Here is a 20,971-nt window from a genome sequence, read left to right as displayed (position 1 = left end):
CATTCTCCCTCTTCATGATAAACCTTGTAAAATAAGAGAGAATAGCCATAAGTATTGTGACATAACGTGTAATAGCAGCCCATAATGCAATAAATATCAATATAAAAGCATGATGCAAAATGGACGTATCATGCGCTATTCCGTAAGGGACTGATTTGGATCCATACTATATAAAGGGTGTCCTCTTCCCCAGGAAGGCATACCTCTTCTCCATTGCTCCATTGTTGCCCTAAAGTTCAAACTCGCTTGATCTCCCTTCCTAGCCATCAAAACTTGTTGATACTCTAGAATTTGGACGAGAAGGCCTTGATCTACACTTCCATCAAGAGAAATTTGATTCCCCCATTAATCTCTTGCATATCTTGTTACTCTTGCATGTTTGGGCACCCTAGACGGAAGAGGTCACCACGGAAACACGTTCCATTGCGATTAAGCTTTATGGTGGTGTTGGAAGCCTCCAATTAAGTTGTGGAGAGAGTCCCAACCTTGTTTATAAATGTTATGTTGCTGCCTTCAAGTGCACCACTTGTGGAATCACGACATTTTACATTGTGCGATGGCTTGAGGAGAATATGGTGGCCTAGTGGCTTCTTGGAGAGCATTGTGCCTCCAGGCCGCTCTAATGGATACATACCTCCCCTTAAAAGGAGGGAACTTTGGGAACACATCCTTATCTCCACCGATTCCACTTGTGGTTACTTCTAACATTTACCTTGTGCAAGCTTATATCATGTTCTATCTTGTGCTTGCTTGTGTTGTTGTTTTTGTTGTGCTTGTCATATAGGTTGTCCACCTAGTTGTATTTAGACAACCTATTTCGTTGTTAACCCTAATTTGTTAAAAGAAGCTAAAAATTGTTAGTCGACTATTCAGCCCCCTCTAGTCGACTATATCGATCTTCCACTGCTTTATATTGTTATTCATGGTGGGTATACCTCGTGAGAGGGACTATAATGGAGTGTATGAAGTACTGCCGAGAGTCTAGTCCACGAGAATAGGTGGGCATGAGAGCACCTAGCCTCCACCTTACATGCACGACGGGGGCCTAGGGTTTTACAAAGAGGAGATGTGATCTAGGCCGTCGATGACTTATGCGCCTTTCCTCCCCTCCAGGCTCCTCCATGTCGCCAATCACGTGGTGGGCCTTATGGGCCCTTGGGCAGGCCTACTGTCGGGCTCTCCGGAGATGAGCCACCCCCGGTGTGTTACACCGTCAGTGACCATCTAGTACATGAAGAAGTAGCTGTGCAATTTAAGGTGTGTTTGGATTGTGTTTAAAGTGTACCTTAACAAGTTGTTATTCATGGCCGAAAGACTTTCATGTGTTGGATGATGGTTGCCTACCTTTTGGCATGGTAATGCCCCCTTTCAATTTTTCCATGCCAATGCTGGTCAACTTAGGGTAAACAAAAGCCTGACCGAAATTCTAGCTAGCCAATGTTTTGGTAGGACAACCTTATCATAAACCAAAACACATTGTTTGCACCATCAATGAAGGGAGGAGATGATTCATGAGGCTCAAGACCAGAAGCAACTATGACTCTAGGTGAAGGATGCATGCATGTTTGGTTTATGTACATTCTAGACATAGCTTTTTAATTTTGTATGCATGTCAACATTATCTTGCAACGTGATACTCATGTCCACTAAAATAAAAGATTAATAAATTGCTCCTCCTTGGATGGCTACCCATGCTCCATAGCGACCTTGTTTCCTTTCATGCAGATATCGACCAAAAAAGCGCAACCAAAAATTTGGACAAAATACTAGCTAGCCAAATTGTTTGTACGGTTGACTCAAACCAAACATAAATTTTTTTAGGGAAGATGAGAAGACGCAAAGTTTGGCTTTAGGCTATAAGTGCTCCGATCATCTATGCACTTGTGGACAAGTTTGTGATGCACGGGAAGTGATTTTGGTGGATATATCTTAAGTGTATGACATGAATTATGAGGGTGATAATGAACGATCTCGGGCAACCGTGGCCTACAATAAAAGACGCGTTAGGTACGAGCATTGACGTGGTTTAGTAACTGAGCTCAATTGTTTTGTCGCCTTTCTGAGCAACCATGTCTATTAGGTATTAATTCATCTTTGGTTCGCCAAACATCATTTGCCGTTACTAACAAGGGGAAACAAATTGATGGGCGCCTAACTTTAATGGTGCTAAAGCTCAGTCTCGTTAGCATAATAAAAGTAGGTTTGTTATCGGTTAATGAAAGTATCATTGTCTTGATTATAAACACATCAATGAATCGACGACCACCTGCACTTAAGGACAACAATAATGGCTACCCACACGTGCCAAGTCATGAAAATGTTCCAGTTAACCAAATGGATTATTCGAGCAAACCTAGCATTGCTCACTGGTTTAGCCACTGACTCGAGTGCATGCAACACATATTATCGGCCCACGTAATATGTATGACAGCAAAGTACAAAAATAATGATATACATGCTAATACTATGGCAACATGAGGTAAAACATGACATGCACATGGTCATGGCGTTTGATTCATCTCCTCGTTTACTCAGGTATTAACCATTAGGAGGGTCATAACTCATAAGCATCCCACAAGGATTGTGATGCAGATACTCTAGATGGTGTGCTCTTTCTTTTGTAGTTACGGATGGCAAGATATTCATTGAAATTATATACTTGCACTGTTGCACATGAATGGAGATGATGAAGAAGCGATCCATTGATGATGAAGAAAGTTAAGATACACACCCTCAAAAAACATATTCTCCACTTCACAGTTCACACACTTGCAAAAAGGACAAATATGCAACGATGTGAGTGCAAAGGGGAAAACAAACTAAAACTAACAACTTCAGAAACATCAAAAAAGTGTCTCTAGAGGAATATTTACGCTGTTGGATACGATCCACCCCGTCAAACCACGATTGTACTTGGGGCAACATTGTCTTCTTACGAGAGAATCCGTCGGAGGCTCAAAGAAGAGGACCGCGACACTGCTTCAATCAAGAGTTAGTTGGATGCGAGGTTGACATGAAAAAGAAAAGGAGAACTCGATGAAACACGACGCTATGAAAGAGGCTTGTTTTGTGTCACATTACAAATGACTGAAGCCCACCTTAGCCCGCAAATACAAGCCAACACATCTGAAATACCAATGGTAGAAAACCATACACACGAAGCGAATGTTGTTCCCTCGCTAGAGTTGCTATTTTTTGGCTATATATAAATTAAAAATATCAACAGTAAACAAGGTTTTTTTTAACACAATACAGACGCAAACGCTCATATATATGCGCATACACTCACCCCGAGCACTTTCGAGAGACTAAGCTGGCATATCATGTTGAGATTTTACAAAGTTACAGCAGACGCCTCATACTCGACGGGAGCGTCTTCTCCCATTGAACGTGCATCGCCGAAAATCCTAAAATAAATTCAGGACAAATGCGAGCACGTGACTTGAAACCTGATGGTCTGAAGATACCACTGTCTACCTAACCATTCGCACGTTGGTTGACGCAGGTTCGACACCCAACTGTATTCCGACCGAGGGCAACGTAGACTCGAGGACTTATCGCATCGGCGATATTTATCGATGGGGTAGGAAAAGATCGCGTATTCAGGGAAGCACATTAATACTGGGGTATACGCTTTAAATGCCGTATTCTTTTTCGTATTTATAAATCGCTGGAAGGTGGCCCAGGTCGGGGCCAGTCCCAGTTCCATCAGAGCCCCGAGCCCCGACCGACCGAGACCCGACGCCCTCACGCCCGACTCGCGGCTCCCAACCGCAGCGAGCGAGTCGTCCCTCTCCTCTCGCCGCCCCGCTCCCCTCCCCTCCGCTAGGGTTCCCCACTCCGCCGCCCCGCCCCGCCCGCGCCGCCCCGCTAGGGTTCCCCACTCCGCCGCCGACCCCGCCCACCGCCCAGCCCCGTCGCCCCTCCCCCCGACGCCACCCAGAATTACACACATACACACATACATCCGAGCCGACGCCAGCCTTCGGTCGCGGCCGGTGGTTCGCCGCCGACCGCCGCCTCACGCCGCCCGCTCCCGTCCCGCCCCGCTCCGGCGCCGCGCCCCTCCCGCCTCGGCCCCGCCCGCGGTCCCTGGGCGCTGTTTCCCCGAGGTATGAGCCTTTTCCGGCCCTCCGCCGATTATCTACCACCGTACTGATGGGTAGCCTCCGTGATTTTGGTTGGGCGCCGGTGAGCGCCGGGGGACCGTCCAGATCCGGGCCGCCACTGTACGCCGACAGCCTGTTTTCCATGCTAGTCGGAGGTTTATGTAAACCCTAGATTTTTCTGTTTGTCTCGTGTGTTAGCGCAGCAGTAGTGTAGATTCCTCATCTGTAGATTCAGCCTGTTTTCCATGCTGGTAAGGCTTCTAGTGTCGATTCAAGTGCATTTCGACTCCTCTGGTCCTGTGCGCGCCATATTTTGATTCCGGTAGACGCAGGGGGAGGGATCGTTGATAAACCGTGTAGTTTGTTCGGGCAGTAGATTGGCAGGTAGTGTTTATGAGCAAGGCGGTGTCGCGAGGAGGTATGTGGGGTGTGTCGGCTAGCGGTATCACTGGTTTTGGTGAATCGAGCCAGATCCGTTCTGGTTTTGCGCACCAAACACGCATCTGTTTATAACCAGAAAGGAAGGCATGCCCCGTATTTCTCTTTTCTGCGGGAGATTTGAGATGGGAGGGCTGCGGAAATCCTGAATTGCCCTAGATTTGATAGTCAGAGGTTATGTGCCCTAGATTTTTTTTCGCCTCTGTGTGCAGTCCTTTTTAGGTTAGATGGCTTATCTGTAGTGGTAGCTGGTAAGGCTTCTAGTGTCGATTCAAGTGCATTTTGACTCCTAGTTCTGTGCGCTCCATATTTTGATTCCAGTAGATGCAAGAGAGGAGCTCGATGGTTAAAATACTGTATGCTTTCTTCGGGACGTAGGCAGGCAGGCATTTATGAGCTAGGGTGGTGTGGTGAGGAGGCGCGTGAGCTATGTCGCTTAGTATCACTGGTTTGGGTGAGTCGAGCCTGATCCAACGGTCAGGTTTTGCTCACCAGAAACATGCCTGTCTAACCAAAAAAGTAGGCATGCCCTGTTTCATTTCTGCCGTAGATCTGAGATGGAAGGGGTGCCAAAGTCCTGAGTTGCCTTCTGTCCTCTATGCAACCACGATACAATCGTAGATTGACAGACAGTCAATCGTGTCATCTGCAGGTTATATTCTAACATCTCAATTTGTCACTTGGCAGGTATCGTTCCTCCTGTTATCCGTGTCGTTTGATGCGGTTTAATGGCGAGTAATATGCAGACTCCTGGTCCGCCTCAGGTAAGTTATCACCCCCCTAGATCGTAATGTGGTTATTCACCGCATGAATGTTTCTCTTTGTTGCGTGGTCTCCAAGTTTGGTAACCCCATTAATTGTCTCCCAAGCAGCCCCCCCGGCCTCCTATGATGGGTTCTACCGCGCCACAAAATATGGGACAACCAATGCCCATGCAGGTAAATAAGGACATCTTATTTTGTTTTTTGCTTCCTTCTGCAGTCTGCACCTTAATAGTCATATGTTAGGTTATTAATAGCTACTATGTGCTCCATTTTCAGTGGCCACCAGGTCCGCCACAACAGCCTCCTCAGTTCATGCAACCAGCGCCACAACAGTATCGGCCTGTTGGTCAGGCCATGCCAGGAGTTAACATGGGCATGCCAGGGCAGATGCAACATTTTCAGCAACCTGGGCCACATATTCCTCACTCTGGTCATGTTCCGCCTGCATCGCAAGCTGTTCCTATGCCGTACCAGGCAGCTAGACCTATGTCATCAGCTCCTATGCAGCCACAGCAGCAAGCTGTATTCCCTGGTGGACTTATGCCCACCATGGGCACCCCTATGCCGCCTCCTTCTTATACCGTATGCCTTTGTTTCTCACCGTTCCCCATTGACGAATATACATGGAATGCTTCTCCATGTCAATAATTAGAATATTTTCCTTGCTTACAAGTTAATTAATGCTACATTTCAGTATCAACCAACATCGGTTCCTCCTGGATCTCAACCCTGGGGCACAGCCCCGGGTCAGGGCGCACCTCTTGTGTCGCCGATGGTGCAGCCTGGGCATCAGTCTCTCTCAGCTTCAGTGCCCCCAGTAAGTTGCTGCAGGGCCTCTGCTACATTTCCATCACTTGATTTTTGTCTACTAAAAGACCACTCTAGCATCATTCATTTTGTATGCTACTTAAAATTGGATATCCTTGCCTGTGCAACTACTCAGTTAGCAAATGTGCAGGTGAGCTCAACTGAACCTAGCTCTGCGGATTGGCAAGAGCACAGTTCAGGGGATGGAAAGAAGTAAGTCATCTTTCTATTACTTTCTGTTTTAAATTATAACTTTGTGATGTACTCCTCTTGATTCTGTTGCACCTTTTGGTCTGTCTACTTATTTGCTTTGCTTGGTATCGTTCTTTACCTAGGTACTATTACAATAAGAGGACAAAGCAATCAAGTTGGGAGAAACCTGCTGAGTTGATGACCCCTTTGGAGGTTAGTTGTGCTTATATGTTTTATACGTCATGTACGTTTTATATATTTCCCTTGCTTCCTAATATTGTCTTTGTTCTCATGAAGTCCTGACTTTAATTTCAGTGTGCTATTTCAACATATTGTTGTTTATTTTGTCAACATATTATCATGATCATCATTTGGTATTTAGCTGGTATAACTCATTTGTTGATATCGCAGTTCCAATGATGCTAGGCTTAAACAGTTGAGTTTTGGGCTTTGCTTGTATTAATTGATAATTTATCTGCTTCTGTAACATGCACAACTTCTGTGTTGCATGCCTGCATTTTAGGTATTATTTTGTTTTCACATGACTGATATCTAAATTTACAAAATTGATGAATACAATGGAACAATACTTGCATGATCCTCCTTTCTTTCATCGGCAGTAGTACACCCTAACTTTTTCCGTACAATAAGTGCAACATGTTTTCTTCCATTTTTGCCTTATCATATATATCTTGCAATTATTGCCGAGTAGCATTTACAATTGGCCCAAAATGCATTCTTCATTTTCCTCCTGCAAAGGGCAGGTGCATATATAGTAACTATATATAGTAACTAAAGAAATATGGTAGTGTCTGGTAGGACGACTACATTTTGGTGTCCTCTACTTCTTTGCACTAATATTAAATGGCCATTTACGGTTTCTGTTACATACTTTTTGTAATGTTACAGCGGGCTGACGCTTCAACTGAATGGAAAGAATTTACTACAGCAGAAGGACGGAAGTAAGTTCATATTGAAATTAATTGCCACAGATGTTCTGTTATTTAGTCAGCCTCAATGGATTTTCTTTATTCTGTAGTCTCACTATTCTGCTGGTCCAGGTACTATTACAACAAAGTGACAAAGCAATCCAAATGGTCTATTCCTGATGAGCTAAGGGTATTTCTTTTGACGTGACATCTGTAATTATTGTGTAATAAGACATAGAATATTTTTACAATTACTTTTGGCTTTCTGTTCAGATTGCACGTGAATTAGCAGAGAAGACATCAAATCAGCAGCCTGTCCGGGAGATTGAATCCACTGCTGTTGCCCCTGTTGGATCCACTTCTGTTGCCCCTGTTGGATCCACTTCTGTTGCCCCTGTTGGATCCACTTCTGTTTCTGTGGAGCCTTCCTTACCTGCCAAACAGTCTTCATCTTTAGTAGGAACAATTGCTCCAAGCTCCCATGATGCGATAGCAAACTTGCCTCCTCCTGGTGCTGGCCCGTCGTACAATGGGGATATATCTTCTTCTAGTTCCATGCAAAACGGTGGAACAAGTGCTGCTGTGGTTGCCCCTGTTACAACGAGCACGGGAATTCCATCAGTTGCAAGTGATGCAGGGACAAACAGGTATTTGCGGATATTTTCTCAATTTCCCTCTATTCTTCCTCACATCCTTTGGGTGCAGCTTAGGTTCTGTTAATGTGTCGAACTTTGCAGAAGCACTTATGGAAGTTCATCTCTACCTAGTACTACTGACACAAAAGTTGGAGCATCTGCTGAAGATTTGGAGGTATATTATGGCACCTTTTTATATTTTTGTAATTTATATCAAACATAGCGTTGGAGCGTTGGTTGTTAGCAAGAGTTAATCTACTCGTCATTATCTTAGAATAGTTTCTTTCCTCTGTTTTATGCAAGGCCTGCATTATTAGATTTGCCCCCCCCCCCCCCCCCCCATGCAAGCTGACCAGTAGTTTCTTAATTTATTGAGTTGCCGAGTCATTTTAATATCCCTGTACGTAGTCTCCTTTCCTTGTGAAAACCATAACCACGATCCTTTACAATTACTGCAAAGTACTTACCTTATTGATCAGTTGATTTGGAGAGTTTGAGAAAGCAAAGTTACTGTAATAGCAAAGAGATGGTTTACATGCGACACATGAATAATATTTCGTGTTACTGGTATTGCTTTGTATGCTTATTAGTTTAGAACATTCTAATAGTATATGGACTGCCATGGTACCAAGTCTCATTTTGTGATTCAGTTCATAGGACTAAGAAGTTCTATTTTATTCCTTGTTTTTATTTAGGCCTGTTGAAATCTAGGGCTCAATGCAACATTTAGCAGTCTCAACTTTACCTTATGAAAAGTTCCTTGAATAATCTGAGGTTCCTATTACAATTAGGACTAGTATGGCAACATCATGAGTAGTCACCTTACAGCTGCTGCTATTTTCACACATCGACATATTTGCATGTTCTGTTTTTTTAATAAATTTGAGTATTTTAAATTGGACTGTACTTTCGTAGTGAGTGTAACTGCAATTTTTTTCCTTTTTACATTTGTGCTGCCATGTACTCCCTCCGTCCCATAATATGAGAGCGTTTCAGACTACAATAATGTCAAAAACGCTCTTATATTATTGGACGGAGGGAGTAACTGTGAGAGCGTCTCTCTGTCTCAGTCCATTGATGCTAGTGCTACATTCTCTTACTGCCACCAGGAGGCCAAAAAGACAATGCCAACTGCAGGGAAGATCAATGTTACTCCGCTGGAGGATAAAACAAGTGAAGAAGAACCTGTTGTTTATGCTACTAAGTTGGTGAGGAAGACTAGTACAGAAGTAAATTGAAAATCAGCAATTGATTTACTTTTGTGACCCTAATTTTTTTTTTCAAACCACAGGAAGCAAAGAATGCATTCAAGTCCCTGCTTGAATCAGCAAATGTTCAGTCTGATTGGTCATGGGATCAGGTACAGAAATTGAATTGAACTATGATTAATTAAATAAATCAAATGCCTGACAGTGATATAATTTGCCCCAGGCCATGAGAGTTATTATAAGTGACAAAAGATATGGTGCTCTGAAAACTCTTGGAGAGAGAAAGCAAGCTTTCAATGAGGTTATCATTTCTTTCTTATAAGAGAAAATTTTTACGGAATCATCTGACTCACATTGTCTTCCTGATTTGTGGTAAACCGTCATTTCTGCTGTTTTTGCAGTACTTAAACCAGCGGAAAAAGATTGAAGTTGAGGAGAGGCGTGTCAAGCAAAGGAAAGCACGTGATGATTTTCTCACAATGCTGGAAGTAAGATTGTTCTAGTAAGCTTTCCCTTCCCTTATCATTTTTACCATATTAAACACTTTGTTACGTATTTCAGGAATGTAAGGACCTTACATCATCACTGAGATGGAGGTATATTCTCAAACTCTTTTTTGTATATGACAACCAGAAAGTTCCATGCTTTTCATTAATTCTAATAATTAAAGTTTCTGTTTGTTAATATGGTTCTTTCTGTTATTGTTGCATACACTTAGCATGCTGTTCTTCACTGCAGCAAAGCAATTACTATGTTTGGGCATGATGAAAGGTTCAATGCTGTTGAACGCCCCAAGGAGCGTGAAGATTTATTTGAGAACTATCTCGTGGAGCTGCAAAAGAAGGTTATATGATATGAAAACACTAACTTATAGTTGTGGTTGTTATGCTATATAACTGGGAGAACTGATTGCTTTTGTAGTTCAATTCTTCTTTAATTGCTTTATCTCACAGATAATTCAGTTAGGCTATCAATGTTTTTAACTTATCTTTAACCAGCTTGATGTTTTGTTTGTTTCAAATAAGTAACCTGGAGTGGTTTGTGGTCTTGGTAATTTGCTTTGTATTCTTGATATGAACATGATGAAGAAATGGCCTCGTCCCAGGTTCAAGGAAACTGGATGTGGCCCTAATAAGAACAAAACATTGTTAGTTCGGCCTGTTTCCTGGAAATTAGACGCCTTTGGCCAAAAAACATCTGCCCCTCACATACCCATGTGCCAGACTTCAGCTCAAGGGTGGGGGATATTCATTTTTCGTTTCTAAATTTCAACACGAGTTAATTAAGTATTGATATTTGGAATCTTGGCCAAGTAATAATACACATAGCTTGAGGGTGGGGGATGTTCATTTTTTGTTTGCCAGCAGGTTTTCTGCTGTTTTCTCAGTTTAATTTTCCAAGGGTTATTCTACTAATTGTGGTTCACTTGGTGATTGGCTTTCTGATTCCCTTGAACCAAACAAAGGAATGGATTAATGATCCTATGATGAATCAGTACCGAAACAATATAAATCACTTTCTCAGAATGACAGATTTCTGACTTAATTTCCAACAAGTACAACGTTGTGAGTTTTTTTGTTGGAAAACTATTCTATGAGGTTTGTATATGTTGTAGCCTAAAATAATATCACATGGTGATCTTTATCTAATAAGTGTTGTGCTGCATTGTAGGAAAAAGCAAAGGCTGCTGAAGAGCACAAAAGACGCATAGCAGAATATAGAGAATTTCTTGAGTCATGTGATTTCATCAAGGTTATTTCTTCGACCTTATCATCTAGTGAATTAGTATATGTTCACTTGCTCAGAATGTCATCATTGTGAGATTGTATGCTCAGGCAAACTCCCAGTGGCGAAAAGTTCAAGATCGGCTAGAGGATGATGAACGCTATGCCCGACTTGAGAAGATTGACCGCTTGGATGTTTTTCAAGTTTGTATCTTCTGCACTCTATATCAGTTTTTCTCATTTTGTGGTTTAACAAAACATCTCTGTTTGTTACAGGACTATATAAGGCATCTTGAGAAAGAAGAAGAAGAACAGAAGAGAATTCGGAAGGTTTGTTGTTATCTTCATCACTAATATATTTCCAATGCTTTACTGATATGGACGTAATTGTTGGTACTCTGCTAATACAGGAGCAATTAAGGAGACAGGAACGGAAAAACCGCGATGAGTTTCGGAAGATGATGGAAGAACATGTTGCTGATGGCACACTTAATGCAAAAACTTACTGGCGTGACTACTGTTCACAGGTTATTGAAATATTTACTTTCGTAATGGGTTAAAAGGAAATATTTTTTCCTTAGCTGGCGCCTCAACTCTAAAACCGGATAGAATTGTCGCTCAACTGTCATACCATAACACTGTCTGTTCATCACTGACTATTTCAAAGTTGCTTTGGTCCACCTACATCCCACATCTCTGCCTCTGTGGTATGGGGAATACGCTATAGCAGGTGTAGGGTGCATTAAGCAGTAGGACAGGCTAAACTTTAGCAGTAGTTGGGATCGCAATAGAAGCTATTGGCTGTATGCTTTGGTTCAACCAAGTCTGCAGGTTGATAGGTTCGTAACAGCTTAGGATTAGAGTCATGTTAGGATTTCCCTTCTTTTGTGTTGAGTTGAAATATCTGACATATAAGGAGCTATTGGCTGTATGTGAATCTTAAGCTATCAATTTAGATTACTCTCGTCCCTGAACTCTCTTCTCCTTCAGAAGCTGCTGCCTGTCTTGCTGGCTATGGTGTCTACCTGTGTGTGTTCTTCTGCCCTCATGCTCCTGCTGGTCACAGCTATGCCATCCATTCAGAAGCTCTGACATCCATGTGTATGGCACAGCATCTAAAGTAAAACACAGTGATTATGTTGATGGATTTTGGCTTTTTAATGACTTGCTGACCGGATGCTAAATCACTTCATGCGTGTGAAAAGCCTTGTATAGGTAGGTGCTGTGTTGTTCAAAACAAGGGTGACATTGGCCCAGAGATGAAAAGTGTACGTAATTTAGACTTTGACAATAGTTGAAAGACAAACTTTGTCTGGTCTTAGAGTTGCGGGTAGTGGATGTTGCCAATAGTAGAGGGATGAAGAGTACACTTTTTCCTAAATCAAATGTTAAACGAGTTTATCCTGATTCCTTAAATTTATCATTTTACAGATAAAAGATTCACGTGCTTACCTGGCAGTTGCTTCAAACTTGTCTGGCTCGATGCCAAAAGAACTCTTTGATGATGTCATGGAGGAGCTTGATAAGCAGGTTAATTTCTCAAAATTCTGATGACATTATTGTAATAATTTATCAATTTGTGAACGTCCTACTACAGTTTATCTGTTTTAGTACTTGGATTGGTGGTTCCTGTTTTGTATCGAAGATCGACAAACTTTGATAAATGCTGCACCGATCCCTGTTTTGTATCAAAGATCGACAAACTTTGATAAATGCTGCACTGAAATGTTTTGTTTTGAGGAAACACTGAAATGTTAACAATCATTTTAAAGGCACGGTGTTAATCACTTAGTAAACTAGCTAAATACACTTGCTTTGCCACTGATAAAAAACACGTAGACCTAATCACGTTAAGCCACTGTCAACCTCGCAGTATAAATGTTCTTTAGCTTGCTGCTACGCTCATCCAAGTTTTTCTTACTGATAGTTTTTTTTTTGCATTCATGCTCCATGTTTATTAAAGACTTTCTAGGCTGTGGTTAAGTTAGTCTTTTGGGTGAAGTTTATTTTCTTTCTGTTAGTTAAATTGCTATTTTTAGGTCTTTTTTAGCATGCCGGGATAGAGAAACCCTTTTATATCTTAGTAAAGATAACTATCATTGGAAAATAGCTTGGAGCTTGCATCATTGTTGGGGGAACTGATACACTGATGAACAAGAAATTGATATTCCAGCTGCCATCATCTATACATCAATGAAAAAAATTTGATAACCCTGCTGCCATCATCTCGGGGATGCCCTAACGCTTATACCAATAAAAATGGTACTCCCTCCTCATAATGTAAGACGTTTTTTGACCCTACACTATTGTAAAAAAAGGTCCTACATTATGGGACAGAGGGAGTAAAATTGATGGTCCTCTTTTCGATAATTGAACTTGCTCTCTTAAATAAGTTGGAACAATTTGGAGCAGTGTTTTTATTTTTCATGGCGTCAGTTACTTGCTCTAAGTTGGGCGGTTTTGGGACAGAGTCTTCTCTTTTATGGCGGCAATGTGGGAGATTATCTATCAGATCATGCCAATTGTGTCTAGTTGTTTTCTGATGGTGATGATTCAATCAGGAATGGTACAGCTTTGCTTGCTGTTCCATCTGATAATCACTTTTTGTTTTTCAAATTTAAATAGTTAAATCTCAGTTGAATTATAACAATAATGGATTCTTGTATATTCTGCTCTTTCATGATCATTCGTGCTCTGCAGCTGCAAGCTTATATCATTAATATGCCCAATTAGGTTGGGTAATATTAATCAAATTCGGTTGAAATTGCTGTAAAATTTCACTTGTTGATTTATTTGATGTTCATGTTTTGAATAAATCTGGTGTGTGTTTCGTTTATATTTAATTCATGTTACAATCCCATATGTACCTGTGTTCCATTTTTGACCGTGCGAACTGATGGTTTTATAATATTTTCTTTTCAGTATCAAGATGATAGGGCTTTAATTAAAGATGAAGTGAAATCTGGAAAGGTACCTTTTCATTTAAAATAATTTTCTTTCCAAGGAAAAAGTGTGGTGCATTATATGGTACAGTTTTGTATGTAGCATCAGATGTGTGGTTGACAACCTTCTAATTTCTAGATTCCTATGTTGGCCTCATGGACATTAGAGGACTTCCAAGCTGCTGTTACTGAGGATGAAAAATATAAAGGAGTGTCGAACATAAATATCAAGGTGCAGTTGTACGCTTTTATCATTGTTCGAAGATATTCTTGAGATGTTCCCAGTGGTATTTTTGCTATACAAGTGATTGTACCAATGAGTTTTAGCTATGACTGACAATATTGCTTCTTTTTTGTGGATGTGATCCAGCTTATTTATGAGGACCAAATTGAAAGGCTCAAGGAAAAGGATCTAAAGGAGGCCAAGAAGCGTCAGCGACTGGGTGATAATTTTCTGGATCTACTGTATTCAATCAAGGTATTGATAGCATCAATATTTGTCACACAGTTGTTTGGCCACATTAAAATAGTCCTGTTATATGCAGCAAAAAGCACAGGATTATTACATCAAGGTTGTATTCCCTCTGTTCTGGTCTGTAAGCCCCCCTAGTATCTTTGGTCAGACTTTGAGCATGAATTGAACTAATAAAATGAGTTATATGTACCAAAAATACAATTGGAAACTTCTTTCTGATGCAAATCCAATAGTATACTTTCTGTGGCATATAACTTATATTTTGCTAGTCAAATTCATGGTCAAAATTTGACCCGGAAGGGAGTGAGTAACATAGGAGTGTTCGACATAAAGCTTTTGTTCACTATGAGTACCAGCAGAACCTTTAGTGCATCTTTGCTTTTATACTGCGAAGCACTAGTTATCGGTAAGGTAAAGGAAAAAAACTAAGCAAACACTTACTAACACTGGTTATTGGTATTCATGTTAGAAAACTGTCTATGTTTAGTTATCTACTTTCTGAATTGCATGATATGGTCGTACATAGACTTCCACAAATAGTGTATGAATTGTGGCCACAAATGCTGCTGGTATTGACATTTGTAGAATGCAAATATAACAAAGTGTCTAGTTCCAGTACACATTTTCTTGGGTGCTTATATCCCTCTAGTTAGTCACCAGCTGTAGTAAGCTGTTTTGATAATTGCCTGGACTCTAGTTATCCAGGACTTGAATTTGGGTTCTAATTTGTATTGTTAGATAACGGCTCAGGATCCTACTATAGTCCTAGTGCTAGATCATGTCATTCCAAAAACTTGCTTGAAACTGAGGAAATTTTAGTGTAATTATAATTTCCCCTCACTTCAGTTTCTCTGCAAATATCAAATCATTGTCGATAGTAGTTCCTTATCTGTTTAGGCCATATATGGGAAAACTGTCCAGAATTGTTCGAGGTGACCATAACCTTTTGGGATCATATGCATCAATCTATGTTTTGCTCTTGCTTCACTGAGAGCAACCTTATCCTTGGTTAAATCATGTTTTCAGTGAGATAAGTTTAGGAATGTTGTTCTTTTGGTCTAATTTATCTTTTTCTGTGAAAAATTGTAGGAAATTACTGCTGCTTCAACATGGGATGATTCTAAATCACTATTTGATGATACCCAGGAATACAGGTACCGGCTATCCTCTTAAGTATTATGTGATGTAGCTAACATTGAGCCATGCCACCTTGTTACAGAAACACTGTCATGAGTCCTCCCTGTTTCATGGTGCAATACATATAACTTTGTAGTTGTGGCAAGTGGTTACCGGGCTAATTCTGGTTGCACATAAAATTTTAGAGTTTGGTTAGCAAAAAATAAGCTGAGTTGGTTGATCTGAAAATAATTGTTTGTGAAGCTACTGACATTTTGATTTGTAATAAGTCTGCACAATTATAAGTTACAATATAGTCAATTCCAAAGAATTTCTTTATAAATTTTAATTTTTTTTAAGCCAGCTTATTTGATACTACCTCCGTCCGGGTTTAAAGGGCCCGTTGGCCACTTGGGTATGTACGGGATTATAAGGCCGCTAGAATTAAATGGAGAGATAATCATAGCACTTTGTTCACCTTCCAAACCAAGTGTTAGCCTGATTGGCTACATGCAGAGGTGGACCCGCGCAGCAATTGGCTGCATGCAGAACAGACTTGAAAGATGGCGCTGTAATTATGGACGCCCTAATCAAGGGCAAGCTGATTGGTAGTTGCCATCCAAAAAAGCCTCACGTAATTGGCATTAATAACCCGCCTTGGTTCTAGCCAACGGGCCTTTTAAATCTGGACGGAGGTAGTATTACCTTGGAGATTGTTTGGGCCCTGATTACCTACGCAAAATTGGATCATATACCAGGACCTAATTAACGAACATAAGCAAAATGCTGGTTTTGGCATTGGATGTTCACAAATGCTCCTCTCTGAGGGCAATATGTACTTATATTTGTTATTTTTGCCCCTTGGGATATGGATTGATTTTGTCTGTTGTATGTCGCATAGGGATCTGGGTGGCGAGACATATGCTAAAGAGCTTTTTGAAGAGTATATTGCCCGCCTCAAAGAAAGGCTTAAAGAGAAAGAGCGCATGAGGGAAGAAGAGAAGGTAATGTTACTGTTTTGTAGAATCATTTACCATTTAGTCCTATTATAATTTGCTGTTTGGTCATGTTATTATGCTTATTTGTTTTGTTCTGCGGGCATCTATTAGAAATGATATTTATCTACTACTTGCATGTTTTCTGAACTTACTCCTCTTGTATTATTCCCAAAGCACTCTCCTCACTCCTGCTTGTTTTGTGGGTGGTGGAACAAGTGCGTAAAGTGCACATGTACCGTAGCCATGCTTGCTACCAACTAGAATTGGCACCTGAATGTATGGCTCTATTTGGACAATGCATGTGCTATGCTACAAATTCTGTGCGTGCCAACAATTTCGCGAACAAATCTGCTGCCCTCGTTTTTCCAGCCAAAAAATTAGTGTGGTTCTGCAAATTGGATCTCAATCCAAACACGGGCCTATGCTACCTGTCAATGCCAAAATATTGGAAGGGCAAGTCCTGGTGACCATCCAAATAGCCACTATATGAACTTATTAGCTGCCCAAATGTAAACACGATTGCAACTTAACTGCATGTATTGTTTACCTACATATGCTTTATGCATGTTTTCTTCTATGCAGGCGAAGAAAGAGAAAGACCGTGAAGAGAGAGAAAAGAAGAAAGAGAAGGAAAAGGAAAAGAAGGAGAAAGATCGCAAAGACAAAGAAAGAGACCGAGAGAAGGAAAGAGAAAGGGAAAAAGGAAAAGACCGGTCAAGGAGAGATGAAATGGATATTGATGATGATGTGGAAATTCATGCCTCAAAAGATAAGAAACGAGAGAAGGATAAAGAAAAGAAGCATAAAAGGCGCCACCATGACACCACAGATTCTGAAAGGGATGAGAAGGATGACTCGAGGAAATCTCGAAGGCATAGCAGTGATCGCAAGAAATCTAGGAAGGTATAACATTTGGTATCCTTTTGTCCAAATCAAGGTACTTAGAATATGGTTGGCAGATTGCCTCCAACACCTAGTCAATTCAAGTCTTCTTCGCGCCAAATTTAGTGTTCCCATCGCAATATGTGTTAGTGAACTAAGAACATTGTTGCCTTTGTGTCGTGATGTTTAAATATGTGGACAGTTTGGTGAGGCATGTGCGTATGTATTGTTGCACATTGATATACATTAGTTTCAAATTAATGGTGAACTTGAGATATTGCCAGTATATGATATTTTGTTTTATTTAAAATATCTATTGCATAAATCATATCGAGAATTAGCATGGTTGTAATTCATGCGCTTCAGGCATCAATACCACATGAATATTGGTGATGGTAATAATTATCTGGTAACTACTTAACCAAGGCATGTAATCTTACATGACAATTGACATTTGTCACAAGGGCCAAGGGGAGGGTCCAATTCTTTTTCTTGGTCAGGGACAAGCAAGTGTAGGACTTGCCTCCTTCATGCATCCCTCCTGCCCAAGGGTCATCTAAGATCTCCAACTTTGGACTCTGGGCAATTCTCACCCATGCAATTTGCTTGCTTTCTAAGGGGTTAATAAGGGGGCAGTTCTGGGGAGGATTGCAAGATGATTTTTTGATGCATCAACTATTTGCATCACTTGTCTCTTGAGAAGGGGTGATGTCTAAAGCCGATGTTGAGAATGTTTGTCATTCATGCAGCATGCCCATGCTTATGATGATTTTTTGATCTATCAAATATTTGCATGTACACTGTCTTGAGAGGGGTGAATGTCTAGCTGACGTTGAGATTTGTTTATCATTTTATGCAGCACACCCATGCTTCAGACTCAGATAGTGAAAACCGGCATAGAAGACACAAAAAGGATCGAGATAGTTCCCGCAAAAATGGTGGGCATGAGGAGCTTGAAGACGGTGAACTTGGAGAAGATGGGGAGATCCGTTAGGCTTTGCTTTTACCTCCAAGATTTGTCAGTACTTACAACTGTCCCTTGTCATGTTCTCAATTGCTGCTATTTTGTCTTATTCTGCTTAATAACTGACTAGTGTTATAATTACCGAAAATTAATGCCTACATTTTTGTCATTTTCTGGAATCTACTCATTATTCTGCCTTTCTGCAGTAGCATAAAACTGGTTGGCCTATACTTTTGACCTTGCTCAGGGGAGCTTTGTCGTCTAACTTTTGTGGTGTAGCGGTGCATTTAGCTCGGACGATTTAGTGTATGTTTGCAAGTTACTAGTTTTAATGCTTATATCACTAAACAAGTTTCTTACTGACAATTTTGGGTGAGACATCAGAGTTTGGGTAGTGGTGTCCTGATTGTAGGCAATATGGTTTTTGACCAAGCGAGTGATGGACAGTTGCATGCGCCTGTTACCATTGATTCAGCATGGACATGGATGCCTGTAGCCGCACTAACAACACCTGTTTGCAAGAGGGGCAGCCGCTGCAGCAGTTCATCTTTCACAGCAATGAGTAATTTGACAGTTCTGTCATGAGGGGATTTAAGATTGTAATGATGTGTACATGTGTATGCATGAATGCATACTCATAGTCGGCTGATCTTGTCACAGGATGCCTGGTTTTACTGGCAAGATGTTCCGAGTAGAGATGCAAGCGGCGCCGCTGCAACTGCCCTGTTCGGCTGGCCAAATCAGCTGTAGTAGTTTTTTCGTGTCATTAGTATAATTTGTACTGTGATAGCTGCTTAACTGGCTGTTGCTGGCGCACCTCTTGCATCCTAGTTTTGAGGGTAGCTATCATCAACTTGATTTCTACGCTGAAGTATATACATGTTTGTGTGTGTGTGTGTGTGTGTGTTATTAATCCTTGTAACCCAGCCGTTCTGATTGTTGTGTGTTAATGCTTGTAACCCAGCTGAAGAGGGTTAGCTGTTGGCCATGGTGTGCAGCTTATATATTATTGACCGGTAAGGTTTATGCATTCTGTTTATGCAGGGAAGCGGACGTTTTGGTTTCCGGTTATTGTTGCTCTCTGTTGGTGAATCATGTTCTGCAGTATGTCTATTTTCGGCCTGTAAGGTTTATATGATCTGTTTATGAAACTTTGCGTGAGTTCAGTTGTGTGTTATTGTTTAACTCGCATACTGCTTGAGGTATACATTTTTCTGCCAGTTTGTACTCCTGAACACAGCCTAGTGTCTGCCCTGCGGTTACATCTAGCATAGACTTGGTTGGTTGTCACATGTTTATACTTTAGAAGGGGTTATTATGTAAAATTCACTGCCGAACATGAGTAATAGCTGTTGTAGGTGTCCGGCAATAGTTGTAGGTGTCCGCAATTTGTTAGGCAATAGTTAAATAATTCCTTATTTAACACTATTAAATTTTGTTTCTGACACGGAAAACTATTTTCTTTGCTAATTAACACCGATTCTAGATTTTATGCCCTTTATATGACACTTCTGTCCATTTTTCAATCTAACTCTGTTAAATTGCATGTAAGAAGATGCTTCTACTTTCTTGACGAGGTGCCTGGCCGGTGCTATTGGGCACAGTAACACGCGTAGATAGACAAAAACTCGCTTGGTAACTTGATCAATTAGTACGCCGGGCTGGACGTACAAGTGATGCTCACGTAGGAAGCTGGATTCCAGTGGCAGAGATGACTCGAGGGACCTCGTCAGATTGCTGCGCGTAATCTGGATGATTTTCAGCGGATATCATCCGGCTGGTGTGCCGTTCGATCCTATCCCATCTGACGTCTCTAGTGGGTCCTAGACTACTGAGTCTGCTTCCTGTACCATTGTAGGTAGGCTGCCATGAATGAATACAAATCACGAAAGTAAAACCATGTACGATGTGAATATCCCGTGCGCTGCATCAGACGATGCGATACATCATTTGCAACATAACCGATGTTGTCCTGAGGAGTTTGCAACGTGATACACGTGCTCACGCAACATGACTTATGCACTTATTTGACTGTACACCCTATAGGCCGGTTTAACTGACAAGAGTGGAGAAAAGTTTGTCTGACCAGATTCTCGTCCCAGGAGTTCAAATTAGGGTTCATCAGATCAGACCAGATTCTTATATTCTCGCCAGAACCCACTCTTCAGATATATCCTTCCTTGATGATTTCAAGCCCTTGAAGAATACTTATCCAAGTATATCTTATCCCCGCCGTGGGGGCAGCAGAGAGGATGTCACGGTAGTATTTGGCTCGTAACACTCCTGCATATAGGGACTCCGGAGCTTGGAGAAGCCACCACGATTGCCTCGCAAGCAGCGCAAGGTTAAAAGAATACAAGTCCCTGGAACCGAGACCCCCCCACAATCTCTGGGTAGCTTCATCTTTTCCCAACCACCAACTGCATTTCTTCTCGTCTTGTTGTTGCATATCATGTTCTTGAGCTCATCACAGAGGACTTTTGTAAGGTCAAAACAACTCATAGCATATGCCGCTAAGATCTCCTTCCCCTTCATGGAGAGGAATCGTTCCAGCCATCCTTGTATTCTAGGGCTTGTTTGGTTTATGCCCAGGAGCGCCGCGCCAAATGGTTGGCGCCGTGGGCATGCCAAAAAGTTGGCGGCCGATTCGGCCGCTCCAGTTTCGCCAATGCGTTGGCGCAGAAACAAAAGAGGAAAAGGTGGGGTGCGCTGGCGAGCCAAAAGATTGGAGCTCATCCAAACGAGCTGCGCTTTATCGGTCAACGCCAAAATATTGGCTGGGCGGACG

At 41.5% G+C, this 20,971-nt stretch overlaps 1 protein-coding gene across 6 annotated transcripts; it reads left to right on the top strand.

Moving 5' to 3' along the window:
• The first annotated feature begins 3,738 nt into the window (after positions 1 to 3,738).
• Positions 3,739 to 19,473, top strand: LOC123135517 (pre-mRNA-processing protein 40A). Of its 6 annotated transcripts, none has more exons than XM_044554602.1 (29): positions 3,739 to 4,112; positions 5,235 to 5,311; positions 5,420 to 5,485; positions 5,588 to 5,893; positions 6,006 to 6,128; positions 6,270 to 6,331; positions 6,454 to 6,523; positions 7,220 to 7,272; positions 7,372 to 7,429; positions 7,513 to 7,886; positions 7,977 to 8,049; positions 8,984 to 9,082; positions 9,166 to 9,234; positions 9,306 to 9,383; positions 9,484 to 9,570; positions 9,644 to 9,678; positions 9,821 to 9,926; positions 10,754 to 10,834; positions 10,918 to 11,136; positions 11,217 to 11,333; positions 12,238 to 12,336; positions 13,729 to 13,776; positions 13,888 to 13,980; positions 14,119 to 14,226; positions 15,313 to 15,377; positions 16,241 to 16,343; positions 16,920 to 17,240; positions 18,079 to 18,237; positions 19,228 to 19,473. In XM_044554602.1, the coding sequence occupies exons 2-28, from the start codon at positions 5,276 to 5,278 to the stop codon at positions 18,211 to 18,213; spliced, it is 3,084 nt and encodes a 1,027-aa protein (XP_044410537.1). In that variant the 5' UTR covers positions 3,739 to 4,112; positions 5,235 to 5,275; the 3' UTR covers positions 18,214 to 18,237; positions 19,228 to 19,473. The 6 variants fall into 6 exon arrangements, with proteins under 6 accessions (XP_044410537.1, XP_044410538.1, XP_044410539.1 ...); XM_044554603.1 differs by having other exon boundaries at positions 19,148 to 19,473; XM_044554604.1 differs by lacking the exon at positions 19,228 to 19,473 and adding an exon at positions 18,844 to 19,220.
• Positions 19,474 to 20,971: the final 1,498 nt, after the last annotated feature.

The sequence above is a fragment of the Triticum aestivum genome, chromosome 6B, assembly GCF_018294505.1.
Source record: "Triticum aestivum cultivar Chinese Spring chromosome 6B, IWGSC CS RefSeq v2.1, whole genome shotgun sequence".
Lineage (NCBI taxonomy): Eukaryota > Viridiplantae > Streptophyta > Magnoliopsida > Poales > Poaceae > Triticum > Triticum aestivum.
The sequence above is the reverse complement of the archived record's forward strand: the minus strand, read 5'-3'. Positions and strand labels throughout refer to the sequence as shown.

Excerpts from the sequence above, each read along its gene's own strand:
- LOC123135517 (XM_044554602.1), top strand. The coding sequence starts at position 5,276 with ATGGCGAGTAATATGCAGACTCCTGGTCCGCCTCAG. Across the intron at positions 7,273-7,371 it reads ACTACAGCAGAAGGACGGAA|GTACTATTACAACAAAGTGA; the intron begins GTAAGTTCATAT and ends CTGCTGGTCCAG. Across the intron at positions 8,050-8,983 it reads CATCTGCTGAAGATTTGGAG|GAGGCCAAAAAGACAATGCC; the intron begins GTATATTATGGC and ends TACTGCCACCAG.